This window comes from Orcinus orca, chromosome 14, assembly GCF_937001465.1.
Source record: "Orcinus orca chromosome 14, mOrcOrc1.1, whole genome shotgun sequence".
NCBI classification, from domain to species: domain Eukaryota; kingdom Metazoa; phylum Chordata; class Mammalia; order Artiodactyla; family Delphinidae; genus Orcinus; species Orcinus orca.
The window spans coordinates 51,536,350-51,554,000 of record NC_064572.1 but is presented as its reverse complement, the minus strand read 5'-3'; the positions used below and the strand labels follow the sequence as shown (position 1 = coordinate 51,554,000).

Sequence of the window (17,651 nt, the reverse complement as noted above, 5' to 3'; positions counted from 1 at the left end):
GCAAGAAAAAATGACAAATAACATACAAGGGAACTCCCATAAGGTTAAGAGCTGATTTCTCAGCAGAAACTCTATAAGTCAGAAGGTAGTGGCATGATATACTTAAAGTGATGAAAGGGGAGAACCTACAACCAAGATTACTCTACCTGGCAAGGATTTCATTCAGCTTTGATGGAGAAATCAAAAGCTTTACAGACAAACAAAAGCTAAGATAATTCAGCACCATGAAACCAGCTCTACAACAAATGCTAAAGGAACTTCTCTAAGTGGGAAACAGAAGAGAAGAAAAGGACCTACAAAAACAAACCCAAAGCAATTAAGAAAATGGTCATAGGAACATACATATCAATAATTACCTTAAACGTGAATGGATTAAATGCTCCAATCAAAAGACACAGGCTTGCTGAATGGATACAAAACCAAGACCCATATATATGCTGTCTACAAGAGACCCACTTCAGACCTAGGGACACATACAGACTGAAAGTGAGAGGATGGAAAAAGATATTCCATGCAAATGGAAATCAAAAGAAAGCTGGAGTAGAAATACTCATATCAGATAAAATACACTTTAAAATAAAGAATGTTACAAGAGGCAAGGAAGGACGCTACATAATGACCAAGGGATCAATCCAAGAAGAAGATATAACAATTATAAATATATATGCACCCAACACAGGAGCACCTCAATACACATGGCAACTGCTAACAGCTATAAAAGAGGAAATCGACGGTAACACCATAATAGTGGGGGACTTTAACCCCTCACTTACACCAATGGACAGATCTTCCAAAATGAAAATAAGTAAGGAAACCGAAGCTTTAAATTACACAATAGACCAGATAGATTTAATTGATATTTATAGGACATTCCATCCAAAACCAGCAGATTACACTTTCTTCTCAAGTGCGCACGGAACATTCTCCAGGAGAGATCACATCTTGGGTCACAAATCAAGCGTCAGTAAATTTAAGAAAATTGAAATCATATCAAGCATCTTTTCTGACCACAATGCTATGAGATTAGAAATGACTTACAGGGAAAAAAACGTAAAAAACTCAAACACAAGGAGGCTAGGCAATACGTTACTAAATAACCAATAGATCACTGAAGAAATCAAAGAGGAAATCCAAAAATTCCTAGAGACAAATGGCAATGAGAATATGACAATCCAAAATCTCTGGGATGCAGCAAAAGCCATTCTAAGAGGGAGGTTTATAGCTATACAAGCCTACCTCAAGAAACAAGAAAAATCTCAAATAAACAATGTAACGTTACACCTAAAGGAACTAGAGAAAGAAGAACAAACAAAACCCAAAGTAAGCAGAAGGAAAGAAATCATAAAGATTAGAGCAGAAATAAATGAAATAGAAACAAAGAAAACAATAGCAAAGGTCAATGAAAATAAAAGCTGGTTCTTTGAGAAGATAAACAAAATTGATAAACCATTAGCCAGACTCATCAAGAAAAAGAGGGAGAGTACTTAAATCAATAAAATTAAAATTGAAAAAGAAGTTACAAAAGACACTGCAGAAATACAAAGCACCCTAAGAGACTACGACAAGCAACTCTATGCCAATAAAATGGACAACTTGGAAGAAATGGACAAATTCTTAGAAAGGTGTAACCTTTCAAGACTGAACCAGGAAGAAATAGAAAATATGAACAGACCAATCACAAGTAATGAATTTGAAACTGTGATGAAAAATCTTCCAAGAAACAAGAGTCCAGGACCAGATGGCTTCACAGGTGAATTCTATCAAACATTTAGAGAAGAGCTAACACCCATCCTTCTCAAACTCTTCCAAAAAATTGCAGAGGAAGGAGCACTCCCAAACTCATTCTATTAGGCTACCATTACCCTGATACCAAAATCAGACAAAGATACTACAAAAAAAAAAAAAATTACAGACCAATATCACTGATGAATATAGATGCAAAATCCTCAACAAAATACTAGCAAACAAAATCGAACAACACAATAAAGGGATCATACACCATGATCAAGTAGGATTTATCCCAGGGATGCAAGGATTCTTCGATATACGCAAATCAATCAATGTGATGCACCATATTAACAAATTGAAGAAGAAAAACCATATGATCGGGCTTCCCTGGTGGTGCAGTGGTTGAGAGTCCGCCTGCCGATGCAGGGGACATGTGTTCGTGCCCCCGTCCAGGAAGGTCCCACATGCCGTGGAGCGGCTAGGCCCGTGAGCCATGGCCGCTGAACCTGCGCGTCCGGAGCCTGTGCTCTGCAATGGGAGAGGCCACAACAGTGAGAGGCCCGCGTACCACAAAAAAAACAAAACAAAACAAAAAAACATATGATCATCTCAATACATGCAGAAAAAGCTTTTGACAATATTCAACACCCACTTATGACAAGAACTCTTCAGAAATTGGGCATAGAGGGAACCTACCTCAACATAATAAAGGCCATATATGACAAACCCACAGCAAACATCATAGTCAGTGGTGAAAAACTGCAAGCATTTCCTGTAAGATCAGGAACAAGACAAGGATGTCCACTCTCACCACTGTTAATCAACATAGTTTTGGAAGTCCTAGCCACGGCAATCACAGAAGAAAAAAAAAATAAAAGGAATACAAATTGGAAAAGAAGAGGTAAAAATGTCACTGTTTGCAGATGACATGATACTATATATAGAGAATCCTATATATATGCCACCAGAAAACTACCAGAGCTAATCAATGAATTTGATAAAGTTGCAGGATACACAATTAATGCACAGAAATCTCTTGCATTCCTCTACACTAATGATGAAAAATCTGAAAGAGAAATTAAGGAAACACTTGCATTTACCTCTGCAACAAAAATAATGAAGTACCTAGGAATAAACCTACCTAGGGAGACAAAAGACCTTTATGCAGGAAACTGTAAGACACTGATGAAAGAAATTAAAGGTGATACCAACAGATGGAGAGATATACCATGTTCTTGGATTGGAAGAATCAATATTGTGAAAATGTACTACCCAAAGCAATCTACCGATTCAGTGCAATCCCTATCAAGTAACCAGTGGCATTATTTATGGAACTAGAACCAAAAATCTTAAAATTTATATAGAGACACAAAAGACCCTGAATAGCCAAAGCAGTCTTGAGGGAAAAAAATGGAGCTGGAGGAATCAGACTCCCTGACTTCAGACTATACTACAAAGGTACAGTAATCAAGACAATATGGCACTGGCACAGAAACAGAAACATAGATCAATGGAACAAGAGAGAAAGCCCAGAGATAAACCCATGCACCTATGGTCAACTAATCTATGACAAAGGAGGCAAGCATATACAATGGGGAAAAGACAGTCTCTTAAATAAGTGGTGCTGGGAAAACTGGACAGCTACATATAAAAGAATGAAATTAGAATAAAAATTTTAAAAAAAGAACAAAAAAAATAAAATTAGAACACTCCCTAACACCATACACAAAAATAAACTCAAAATGGATTCGAGACCTAAATGTAAGACCGGACATTATAAAACTCTTAGAGGAAAACATAGGAAGAACACTCTTTGACATAAATCACAGCAAGATCTTTTTTGATCCACCTCCTAGAGTAATGGAAATAAAAACAAAAATAAACAAATGGGACCTAATGAAACTTAAAAGCTTTTGCACAGCAAAGGAAACCGTAAACAAGACAAAAAGACAACCCTCAGAATGGGAGAAAATATTTGCAAACAAAGCAACGGACAAAGGATTAATCTCCAAAATGTATAAACAGCTCATGCAGCTCAATATTATAAAAACAAACAACCCAATGCAAAAATGGGCAGAAGACCTAAATAAACATTTCTCCAAAGAAGACATACAGATGGCCAAGAAGCACATGAAAAGCTGCTCAACATCACTAATTATTAGAGAAATGCAAATCTAAACTACAATGAGGTATCACCTCACACCTGTTAGCATGGGCATCATCAGAAAATCTACAAACAACAAATGGTGGAGAGGGTGTGGAGAAAAGGGAACTCTCTCGCACTGTTTGTGGGAATGTAAATTGATACAGCCACTATGGAGAACAGTATGGAGATTCCTTAAAAACCCAAAAATAGAATTACCATATGATCCAGCAATCCCACTACTGGGCATATACCCAGAGAAAACCATAATTCAAAAAGATACATGCACCCCAATGTTCATTGCAGCACTATTTACAATAGCCAGGTCATGGAAGCAACCTAAATGCCCGTCGACAGATGAATGGATAAAGAAGTTGTGGTACATATATACAATGGAATATTACTCAGCCATTAAAAAGAACAAAATTGGTTCATTTGTTGAGACGTGGATGGATCTAGAAACTTTCATACAGAGTGAAGTAAGTCAGAAAGAGAAAAACAAATATTGTATATTAACGCATGTATGTGGAACCTAGAAAAATGGTACAGATGAACTGGTTTGCAGGGCAGAAGTTGAGACAGATGTAGAGAATAAACGTATGGACACCAAGGGGGGAAAGCGGTGGGGGTAGTGGTGGTGATGGTGTGATGAATTGGGCAATTGCGATTGACATGTATACACTGATGTGTATAAAATTGATGACTAATAACCTGCTGTATAAAAAAATTAATAAAATTCAAAAATGAAAAAAAATTACGTTATACAATTAGCCTGTGATCTACTTTTCACTTAACAGTATATCATGGTCTTTTTTTTTTTTTTTTTTTGTGGTACGTGGGCCTCTCACTGTTGTGACCTCTCCCTTTTGCGGAGCACAGGCTCCGGACGCGCAGGCTCAGCGGCCATGGCTCATGGGCCTAGCTGCTCCACGGCATGTGGGAACTTCCCGGACCCGGGCACGAACCCGTGTCCCCTGCATCGGCAGGCAGACTCTCCACCACTGCGCTACCAGGGAAGCCCCTACCATGGTCATTTGTACAAACAATATTGATCCATTCTTGATCCACGTTTAGCAGTCCAAAATTTCATAGTACAAATGTGCTATAAATTATTCAATCACTCCCCTATTTGTGAACATCCAGGTTGTTTGTAGTGATTATTCCATTGTCAATAATATTACAATAAATGTCTCTGTAGATATACTTTTAGAAACCAGTGCTTTACCTTTGTGGGATGTATTCCTCAAAGTAGGATCATAGGATCAAAGTGCATGCTCATTAAAACTGCTAAGAAACTAAATTTCCAACAGTAGGAGTTTGATTAGCGCACATCTCACACAAAGGAACATTCCTTACAAATAATGACAAATTTCTATTGGTTTTGAAAAGTGTTTGTTAGAAGCTATTAAGAGAAAAGCCATGTTATATAGTATTACCCTATTTTGTAAAAATATGTGCATAGAATAAAAGACTTTAAGACACTGAAAAAAATCACTTTGTGGATAATTATTGTTGTATTTTAAACCCATCAATCACTTTTGCTTGTATTTATGTGCATTGGTTAAATTTGAACCTAGAATTGTCATGTTGGAAACACAATGAGTATTAACTGTTTGCCACTGAAAGGGACAGATCATTAAAGGGCAGCATGGTACAAGATGATAGATAGTGGATTCAAGTTATAAAATCACATTTATTTATCTTCCTTCTTCCCTTCCTGTCTTTTATCCTACCCCCTCTGTCTTCTTCAATAAAAATTTAAAATAGCTAACTCATTAGATCATAATGTATAATCCATTATACTAATGTTTTATCAAGTTTATAAATTCTATATTTTAGATATCTATTAAAAATATCAATACATATATAGAAAGCATTTGATGTTTAGATTCTTATATTCAGACTTCTCAAATATATATATGTTACAGATCATTAATTATATTAGTTATAAAATGGTGACTTTGCAGTTTTTCTTGGAATATTATATTTTTTATCCTATAAGCATAATGAGAGCTTCTTTTTTATTTTGAATTCAAATACAGATATTCACCCAAAGTAATAGTAAATTTTTGTGTACTTTTCCCCCCTCCATGTGTATATCAAGTCCATCTGAGGCAGGGTTTGTAGGAAGGAAAGGAGAGAGAAAGAGAAAGGGTGTGTGCTCAAGATAGAGAGGAGAGAACAAACGTGTGAACACACTGGAATCAAAACAAGTTGAATTACATTGCTGAATTCAAGAGGTGTTTCTATGTGAGGGCATCTCTCTGTAAAAGCTACAAGACATGCTCAAACTTCTGTAATGTGAAGAATGAATTAGATCAGAAAGGGAATCGCTCTGAATGAACCATCACAGAATTTTTAAAACCATAGAATTATTGTCAAATGGCCAGAGTTCCCTGCTGATACTGGTGCAGTGGATTTGTTGAGTCTTTGTCCAAGAGAGTTTAAACATTAAAATGGCTAAAGGTATGTGAAAGACAGAGAGACAGAGCCAAAGTGACAGAGAGACAAAGAGAAAAAAAGGCATCAAGAGACACAGAGAAAATATGAAAGTGCGTGTAATGAAGGAAGGTCAGAACAGTGTTTATTTCATGCTCGTAGGCAGTAGACCTGAGTTCTGCTTTAATCTTGTACTTGAACTTGGCAGCATCTAGCCTGTTGTGTCTCTGTTTTCTTATCTGTCAAATAGGAATAATAGTAACCTCTGTTCTACCTACTGCACAGGTTTTTGGCAATAATAGAATGAATTGTTAGATGTGGAATTGTTTTGAAAGCCTGAAATGCTCTCTGCAGATAAAAGGTCATATTATCCAAGCATAGCATTTTTACTTTTGCAGAATTAGAGTTAAGTGAGAAGAATATTTGCTTTTAGATTTTATAATTGGGATAATTTATTCAAATTATGAATACAGTTAAGCATTGTGTGCTTATAAGTCAAACGGTTTAGTAGAGTGTGGCTCGGAAGTCAAACGGGTTGATCTTTAAATCTTGCATCTGCTTGTCATGTACTGGCTGTGCAATATTGGGTAGACTCTATAACTGCTCTGAGCTTCAGTTCCATGATGGCAAACTTAGCAAGTCATTGTGAGATTTACATGAGGGGTGGCTTTTCATTGCAGAACGTGGAATAATCCCTTAATAAATATTAGTTGTAGTGGTATTAGTACTACTATTACGATGATGACTCATGTTGTCATTATTGGTTAATTTTTTCACTTTGGTTAAGAAGCCTTGAAACTTCAGAGCTTTCACAGCTAGGGGCATGATTGTTTGGTTTTTAAATTTTAGTTATTTAAAATATTTTTCAGGATATATGCCATCTCCCTTCAGGCAGACTCAAAGTATAATGTATTGAATGTATTCTAATGTATTAAAGCCTAATGCAAACTAAGCTGTTTGAAGAAGAAATTGAACCAAGTTCATCAAAGTAGAAGATCTGCCTTCCTAAGACCTGTAGGTCACTGTAACAAGGCTAAATTTGGCTCTCATTTTCTGGAAGCATCACTAGAGGAAGTGATGAATGACCCAACTCATAATTTTCAGCCAAGAGAAAGTATACACATTTAGGGCTTGGGGGGTTGGTAGAGAAACATGTTATTTTCCTCATGCTGAATTCAGACAAATGTAAGGCAATTTAAAATGAAAGGTAATTTATCTCAGAGATTAAATCTGAAAAGCAACTGAATAAGAGAATTTTTTTTAAATGATGTCTTTAATGATCAATTTTAAAATCAAGCCATTACAGTAATTGAAATGACAGTGCATAACACATGCTGATGACGTGAGCTATTGGATTTCAAAGGACTAGACAAAACATCATGGCTCCCAATCTATGCCCCGCAGGCAGGGTCACCCTGGGTGATGAGGAACTTAATGGATGTTCATAGTGTGACCATGTTGACCTTATTGGGAACAAATGAATGCTAAGAGATCTCAATTGTTTGTGTGCTTTGAAAGATAAAAAAGAAATTGCTTTGAAATGTCGAATTGAAATTAGACATATAAATATATGCCAAATGTTTTCTTCTCCATCATCGCTCTCTTTTTGTTTTGCAGGTTAGATCTTTAACTTCAAAAATAGAGTTAATTCATAATAGATCCAGCCACATGGTTCTTACATTCTGGAATGTGATGTGTGTAGTCTTATTCTCCCGGGATTCTTATGGTCATTATTCTCATGGAAAGCTGTTTACAGTTTGATGAAACCCCACAGTTCTTCTTCAGTGATATGAGAGAGGAGTTTATAGGACAGGAGTTTGATCTGGGCTCTTGTGGAGACTGCTCTGTTTTGAGTTAGGCTCACTAGGGTGAAGTAACTGGTAAGTGCCTCTCTGGAGCACTGAATGACTGCAGTAGTTGAATGGGAGACTTTCATATTGATTTTTTTGGAAGTTGATGAACACCTACAAAGAGCAATATCTTCTTTTTCTTTCATTAATACAAGTTTGCTTCATTTGTTAACATGTAACTAGTGATTTCAAGAGCTACTTAGCATCATTCCTAGTCAATGAGAATAAGATACGAGTATTAGTTAAAAAGAAGGCTTAAGTGATACATCAGCAAACAAATACTTCATGGGTTAACCATCTTCTCCTTGACCCAAATCATTGTTTATCTTTAGAGTTATAATATCTAAATTTCATTTAGATACTCATCTATTTTAGTACTACAGAAAAAAAGTTAGAAGAGAAATGGCAACTGGAAATTATTTGCGACCCATGTAATAGACAAAAGATTAATATCATTGACCACCTAAGAACTATGTTGCTATCATATATTTTGTCCCAGTGATTCACATGTTTTGTATCATACACTGATTATAGGTGTGAATGCTGCAAGTAGTCTTGATTTCTTCATGACTTTTTGTGATAAGATTGGGATAGCTATAGCAGAGTTTGTTGATGTGAAAATTTCGTCTGAAACCTGTTGAAAACTGATTTTCAGTTTTGAGGAAATATCTCAATTGGCCAATAGCTTTGCAGGATTAAATTTTATCTTTAAAAAATGTGGGCTGGTTGATATTTCTTAGCTCTGTACCTACAGAGTTTACTCAGGAAAGCTGTTAGGCCAGAAATAGGACCTACTGTTTGGGCAGAATCTCAACAGTTGGGGCAGTGAGAGGACTACTCCATGAGTTTTTCTTATTTCTAGATGATTCATTGAATATTTCACAGTATGTAGATGGAGTTGTCTTGCCACAGTGACTCCTGGAATTAGACGCTTTTAAGGGGCCTTGCCATTACTGTATCTGCGTAAAAGAGCCATGAATTACCAATGGGGGTTTGGATTTCTGAGCTGCCAACTGAAGATACTATACTGTAGATTAAGGACCTTGAAAGTGCATTTACTGCTTCTCCTGACATTTGAGCCGAAGACTGACCTTTGAGAGCTAGAAAGATTTAGTGAGAGTTTTTTTTTTCAGTCAAAAAGTTGATTATAGAAATTTCATAAACCATTTTTAAATTGCTTTAGCTGATTTTCATTCTTAGTAATAATTTTGACTGTTTTTAAAGTGCCTAGCCGTCTTTGTTGAATGAGGGGATCAGATATTAATTCTCACATTTCTGGCCGTGGCTGTTTTGAGCATATTTACGATTGCTCGGGATGTGCTCAGGGGGAAACTAATCTAAAGAGAGGCTGTGAAGGGAGAGTGAATTGCTTTTAGGCCACTGGAGATAGCTGGAAATTGGAGATGAGACCATGTTCTTTTCTAACATGCAAGGGTTGCATGACAGTCGGTGATTTGAAGTTCAGGTAAATGTAAGAGTTGTGAGACAGTAGTCCCGAGAGGTTCAGTTATAAGAACTCATTAATAGGATAATAAGTGATGCTTTTAGTATCTGTTAAGTGATGAAATATGACAGAAGCCTCTATGAACTCAGTAACATTTTAAAGTAAATTTATATTATTTATTCTTTATGTCAGGTATATTACCTTAAGTCATACCTCTTCTTCTAATCAACCCTTCACTGTATTCTTAAGGCTTTAGAATGAAATAAAACTCTTTTACCACAGCCTTCAAGACCGTATGAGACCTGATTCCTGCTTCCCTTTGCAATGTCATTCTCCTTTCCCTTTCCTTCTAGCTCACTCTGTGCCTCAGCCACACAGGTCTCCTTCCTGAACCAATTGGACAGATCAAGTTCCTTCCAACCTCCGGACCTTTGTATGTGTTTTTTCTTTTACCCAGAATGCTCTTCTCCGTGATCTTGGCTTGGTTGGATCCTATCATCATGCAGTCCTCAGCTCAGAGAAGCCTTCCTGACACTTTGGTCTGAAACAGCATTCCCCACCCTTTGAAATAACACTAGTGCTACATAGATATTGCAAGCTACTACATGATAACCACAATGTAGAATAGCCTTTTATTAATGTCGAGAAAACTAATGAGGCTCTGTTTATTAATAGTGAATAATGTCATCTCTCTTGTTAGAGAAGTAGCTGTATATTTCCCTATGCTCACCTCAGAATTGCCCATTTTTATCTAAGATTGTGTAGAAAGACAATTAGTCTTTGAGTCTATTCAGGAACTCTCTCTGCAATAAGTAAATGGGGAAGTGGGCTCTCCAATTCATTTTCTTAAAATTGAAATTTTGGAAGACCTGTTGCTAATCCTGCCATAAAGTTATCTGGGGATATTATACCACCTAATAAAATTTTTAAGGAAGGAAAGAATCATCATGTTAGTTTTAGCATTTATAAATTAAGGCACACTAAGTTCTTAGGGTGTTAGAAAAAGAATCTATATCTGATGTGTTGGAGCCAACGTACTGGCTCATATAAGAACTGCTTGTTAAATTTTCAGGAATTTTTTGTAAGCAGGTTGACTTTACATTAGTAGCTTGAAATTGGCTATAGTGGGAGTATTTATACCATGGAAGTTGGCAAACACTACAAACCAGGGCTTGCTTTCTTTTTTTCCTGGAGAGTGCATTTAGCAGCGCACCATTATATATAGCCAATATTTCAGAGACTGACAATTGGATGATGACAAATCAATAGGGCCAACTCGAAATAACCAAGTCACCTTTATGGTTGTTTGCATTAAACTGTCACAAATTTGGGGCATGGAAGAAGTTGTTTTTGTTTTTTAGATAGATTATTTGTACACAGAAGCAGACAGGAAGGATAAAAAGTCAAGATCTTTGCATTTGCTTCTTACGCCTTTCAGGTCAAAATGTTCTTAAGCTATATACTCGGGGTTAGGGCAGTTAACCACCTTCGGGAACTTGTGCTAGCAGCTCTCCTCAGCTCTCATACTGGTAACACAACTCAACTGATCGCATATGTAGCATCATGTCTTAGTTACAGTGAGTGTGTTAGACTGTTTCTTTAGGGAAAGGAAAAGATTCCAAGAAGAGTTAGGTGGAGGCTCTGATTGATTATGGTTTATAATGTTGGAGCAAGTGGACACTAATGAGAGTTGCCCTAAGATTTTGAGCCTTCAATTGGAAACGACTTAAAGGAAAATTACACGAAGAGGCAGGGCTTTAAATATTACTCACTGACAAGAACATCTTTGAGTTACATTACTCTGTGAAGGCAGAGAGGGATTATTTGGGATGTTTCAGAGGCAAATGTCATTGGACAATATCTCTGTGTAGGGATATATGATAAGACGTAGGTCCTATATTTCTCAGTTTGTTTTAAAGTAACACAAAGGCATGTTTGAAAGCCTCCAGTTTGTTTCTTCAGGGACTTGAGATTAAATGTCCTCCATTTAAAATGAAATTGGGGCTTCCCTGGTGGCGCAGTGGTTGGGAGTCCGCCTGCCGATGCAGGGGACACGGGTTCGTGTCCCGGTCCGGGAAGATCCCACATGCCGCGGAGCGGCTGGGCCCGTGAGCCATGGCCGCTGAGCCTGCGCGTCTGGAGCCTGTGCTCCGCAACGGGAGAGGCCACAACAGTGAGAGGCCACAACAGTGAGGGGCCCGCGTACCGCAAAACAAAACAAAACAAAACAAAAAAATGAAATTGGAGAAGTAAGAGCATCCTGAAATTCCCCCCTCCCCTCCAGTTTGTGATAAGCACTTGGAAAAGTTGGAAAATTCTAAGGGATTGTGTAAGACTGCATTATGTTGTCTTTTCTGATGTCTTTATAAAACAGGTTAGTTGTACCGTTTATGAGAAGAGAGAAGGTGGCTTTTTTCAATTATCTTTGGATGTAGCTAATTATCTTCTTGGAAGAGGGCTTTATTTTTAATGTTGCAGCATTTCTAGGACTTAGATTTTAATGGAACACTATTATTATTTCCCAAAGGATAAGATATCATCTGTAGCTAAACAAGTTGGTATTCTGGGATTGATAATATCTAGTTTTTATTATATTAAAAAATATGAACCAATTGATGGCCTTACTCTCTGACTCAATGAAAATAAAGGAATTTGTAGGAAAGAGAATATTATGCAATGTGATTAAAATTAATTTCTTAAAGATCAAATAAGTCCTGTTATTTGGAAAAGTAGATCATTAGTAGAAGAGTAGATCTCAGGAGTCACTATGAAGTTGCTACTGGTATTCTCGAGGTCAGGAATGGTGAAGATAATTAAGAAAGGAGATTTTATGAAAATCATAGATGGGGACAAAGTTTTGCATCTTGTGTTGAATACTCAAGGGAAACAACTCTTTGCCTCAGGAAAAATAAAGTTTTAGCAAGCCAGAATTAAAAAATAAATTAAAAGAAACATACAGTTAAATAGTCCTATCAAACTAAAGTAAATGTCTCACAAACAGGACTTTTTATGTACAGTCTATTCTGAAGACTCTGAAGTTCTTAACCACTGGCCATCCATCACCATCTGTTTATCAGGTAAAAATTCCTGCCATTAGTATTTAGACACAGGCCATGTGAAAGAGAATCTATTGAAAAGAGTAGTATTGAATATGACAATAACAGTCAACCAATATTGAGTATCTAGGGCTTCCCTTGTGGCGCAGTGGTTGAGAGTCTGCCTGCCGATGCAGGGGACACGGGTTCGTGCCCCGGTCTGGGAAGATCCCTACGTGCCGCGGAGCGGCTGGGCCTGTGAGCCATGGCCGCTGAGCCTGCGCGTCCGGAGCCTGTGCTCCGCAACGGGAGGGGCCACAACAGTGAGAGGGCCGCGTACCGCAAAAAAAAAAAAAAAAAAAAAAAAAAAATTATCTAATTCATTATTTAAATGAGAAATAGATTATTATTTTTATTTTTCCTCATAGCAGAGTTACTTTTAATAAACTGCCTTTGAAATTAAAGAGTTTTTTCCATATAAAAAAGCATGCCCATTCTAGAAAATTTTATAGAGAAAAGTAGAAAGAAAAAATATAATTCTGTCACCAAAGGCAACCAATGCCAGAATTTTATTTCCTTCTGATACTGTTTCAAGTCATGACTGTATACTCTATTACTATTCTTCCTATTACTGCAACTGCAATTACTACCACCACCTTTTCACCCACCATTTACTCAAAGTAACATTATATTTTTACCAGTCTTCACATAGTTTTTCCAGTTTTATTAAGAAATAGTTGATATTCATCACCATATAAATTTGAAGTGTACAGCATGATGGTTTGTTTACCTATATTGGGAGGTGATTATCACAGTAAGTTTAGTTAACATCCATCATCTCATATAGAGAAAAAGAAAAAGAAAATTCAAATAATTATCCTTGTGATGAAAATTCTTAGGATCTACTCTCTTAACTTTCCTTTGTATCATACAGTAATGTTAACTATAGTCATTATTTTGTACATTATGTCACTAGTACTTATTTATCTTATAACTGGAAGTCTGTACCTTTTGACTACCTTCCTCAGATTCCCCCTCCCCGCCACACCACCTCTGGTAACCACAAGTCTGATCTCTTTTTTCTATGAGTTTTTTTAAAAATTTGATTCCACATAGAGTGAGATCATACAGTATTTTTCTTTCTCTGTCTGATTTATTTCACTTAGCATAATGCCTTCAAGATTCATCTGTGTAGTTACAAATGGTAGGATTTTCTCATTTTTTAGGGCTGAATAATATTCCATTGTGTATCTATATCTATATATACATGCCTCAACTACTTCATCCATTCATCCATCAGTGGATGCGTAGGTTGTTTTCAGGTCTTGGCTATTGCAAATAATTCTGCTATGAGCATGGTAATGCAGATATTTTTTCCAAGTTAGTGGAAATTCAGAAAAGTAAAACAACCTGCTCAAGGTTTTAACACATGACAGCACTAGGATTGGGACCCAAATATATCTAATTTGAAAGCCTATTTTCTTTACATTTCACACACACGTGCTTTTGTGTTCTGAAAACAATCTGTTTCATGCTTTTTCACTTAAAAATAGTATAAGATTTTTTCCATGCTGTTCACACTCTTCATAGACAATTTAATTGCATCATAACAGTCCATTCTAGGTATATTTTTCATGTTGATAAATTTTATATTGTTTTAATTTTTTATGTATACCTTTTTACTACTTAAAATCAAATCATTACAAAACATAATGTGAGAAGGCTAGATCAGTTAGACTGAGGTCTAGAACAGAAAACAGGAAGAATTGAGGAGTGCTAATGCCGTAGTCAGTATTCACTACTGCAGGTCACTTCCCTGAAAGCCACTCGTTAAGCAAATGTGAACAAGGACCAGCTTGTAGTCAGATGCTTTTCAAATTAAGACTTTTAACATAAAATTCCAAATGTGTTGCTTACGCTCTGTGTTGCTAAGGACTTTGCTTTTGTCTTATCCAGTTTCTGACTTTTCTGACAGTACTCTGATTGTATAACTCCTGACAAAATATTTCTCGGTTTCTCTTTACTTTGAGTTTTGTATCCTTAGGAATTTATTTGAAACTTCTTATCCCAGAGAATCAAATGATCACCATATTTCTAGTTCTGCAAAACTTCCCTGTTAACCACTGAATCCCAATTATAGAATTTGTAAATATTTTTCCTGCCGACTACCTGTTTAATCCCATGTGTAAACCATATTGTGTTTAAAACATCTTGTTCAGTACAGTTTTATCTGCCTAGTTACCTCAATTTAAGCTGCTTGAAGAAATAAATCTTCTCTAAAGAAGCATGAGGTATGGATAAAGAACTGTCACATTTATACCAGTTTTTCCAAACAGCTAATTAAGTATCCAATTCTTTACTATTTTCTTAAATCCAGCATATTTCTTGAGCACCTGTACTGTAACTGGCATTGTAGTAGACACTGGGCATATAGTAGAGAAAAAGCTAAAAATGATCCCTGCCCTCACAGAGCATAAAGTCTAGTGGAAGAGGCACACAAAAAAATAAGTAAACAAATTGTGTATAATAATAAGTAAAGGGCTTCCCTGGTGGCGCAGTGGTTGAGAGTCCGCCTGCCAATGCAGGGGACACGGGTTCGTGCCCCGGTCCGGGAAGATCCCACGTGCCACGGAGCATCTGGGCCTGTGAGCCATGGCCGCTGAGCCTGTGCGTCCGGAGCCTGTGCTCTGCAATGGGAGAGGCCACAACAGTGAGAGGCCGTGTACCGCAAAAAAACACACAAAACAATAATAATAAGTAAAACAAATAAGTAAAACAAAATGGAATTGTATGGTTTTGCTTGTTTGTCGGTCCCATATACATTAAATGATATTTTACTTAAAGGAAAATTTCTTAATGTCTTTCCTGCTGCCATGGAGTTACTTTGTTCTCAGGTCTGTCAGGAAACTATCGGCTTCCTAACAAGAAAATGCCTTTGTAGTGTGCCTGAATGCTGTCTGGCTCTGCTCAACTCCACAAACGGTGAAAGCGCTTGTCAGCTCTGCCAGTAAATCTTCCCTCTCTTACCGTAGGTCCAAGGATCTTATAAAGGAAGCCATCCTTGACAACGACTTTATGAAGAACTTGGAGCTGTCACAGATCCAAGAGATTGTGGACTGTATGTACCCAGTGGAGTACGGCAAAGACAGTTGCATCATCAAAGAAGGAGATGTGGGGTCGCTGGTGTATGTCATGGAAGGTATGGTTTGTAACTATGTTCCTCTGACATTCAAATATTCTCTTTCCGTCTTATCAGCCTGCACACAGATGGCAATGCATTGCACGATACAATTCCGTTTTTCCTTTTTGTTGTTGTTGAGAAATAGTTTGAAAAGAGGTAGGACACTGCTTAGTGGTTGATTAATCATTTGAAGTGTTTGTGTTTAGAATTATTAATATGAGAATCTAGTATTTTTTCAGACCTGGGGGAAGGATGATAACGTGAAAGAAAGAATTGCTATTTATTGCACTGAATAAGACCACACACTGTCAGATCATTGAGCAAACTCACAAAGCTTCAGTGAAAGCTCAAGTCTCTTGGAAGTATTTTTGGTCAGATAATCAAAGTGTCTTCAGCTCTACTTTTACCTCCCAGTATATGACTAGGTTTCCTGCTATGATGCTTCTATAAAAAGAGAATGTTTTCAGTGTTTCATATGTGTCTGATAGAGGCAGATCATGAAGGTTGGATGGTATATTAGCCACCTGATTAATAAGAGCAATAGCTTCCTTTATAAATCTTGCACAAACTAAGGTAGAAACTGCTTTGAAAAAAACCCGAGGCATGCACTGTATAAATACGTTCTGCGCTTACGTAAATTTTCATAATGTGTATTTCTAACTTGAAATTTATGATGGCATGTTTTCCTTTTGGAGGAAGAAAGAAGCCATGAAGAAATCATGACTGAATTAGCGGAGAAGAAAGTGAGTTCAGAAATGTCTGTAACAGAAGGTGGTTGGCGTAGAAAAATCACAGTCGATTTATCTGATGGCAGTTCGTGTTTTACCCAGAACATTCACGGCAGAGTCCTATAACTGTCAAGTTTCTAGGTCATTCAGAGGAGGGGTGTATTTGGGCAAGTCAATCAACTTCACTGAGTTTCACCAGGCTTATAAAAAAGAAGATACTATTTGTTTCTGGCAGTGGTTTTCAACTGGTGATGATTCTGTTCCCCAGGGACATTTGGCAATGTCTGGAGACGTCTGGTTGTTACAATGTGAGTGAGTGTGGAAGTGGGGGGAGGCTCCTAGCATCTATTAGGTAAAGACCAGGGGTGCTACTCAACAGGGCAGCGACCCACAGCAAAGAATTACCTGTCCTTAGTGCCTGTGCTGAAAAACTTGCTTTCTAACTTCTTTGTAGGATTGTTATGAAGTTAGTATGGAATAAGTTGTGTGGATGTGTAATGTAAAGTGTAAAGCATTGTAGAATAGCAATCAGTATTATTCATATACGTAGCTGATTCACTTCGTTATACAGCAGAAACTGACACACCATCGTAAAGCAATTATACTCCAATAAAGATGTTAAAAAGTAAATAAATAAGAAGAAAAGATCAGTATTAATATTTCCATTAAATACTTGACAGTATGTAAGAAGTGTTCTTTCTACACTAATTTTTCTTTGTGGTCTTTTTTGACATATATCAGGCACCTGATATTTAAGTATTAATTTCTGTCATTTTTATTTCTTTATAGTTTTCAGCTTTTGTGTCAGTGTTATAAAGTTTTCCTCAAGCCAGAAGGACATAAATGTTCGGCTAGGCTTTCTTCCAACAAAAACAAAATACAATAAACAAAAACACAAACAATATACACTTGATAGAGAATTGCAGGGAAAGGAGGTGAAATTATAGGGCAAGGGTATATGTGGAAGGATGAGAGAAATGGACGAAATATATAGAGGCCAAGTGGAGGATAAAAATATAGAGGCAAAATGTTAAGAACTATTAACAATTAGAAACCAAGTTTAAAGTATTTATGAGATTATAACATATCAGTAGTTTCATATT

General features: G+C 36.9%; 1 protein-coding gene across 2 annotated transcripts in view; it reads left to right on the top strand.

Annotated features, from left to right (window-relative positions):
- Window positions 1-17,651, top strand: part of PRKG1 (protein kinase cGMP-dependent 1) — a 1,186,942-nt gene that overhangs the window by 144,971 nt on the left and 1,024,320 nt on the right. For both annotated transcript variants that reach the window (XM_004285352.3, XM_004285351.3), the window contains exon 2: window positions 15,672-15,838. In XM_004285352.3, the coding sequence (XP_004285400.1) occupies window positions 15,672-15,838 (167 nt within the window). The remainder of the gene's footprint in view (window positions 1-15,671; window positions 15,839-17,651) is intronic.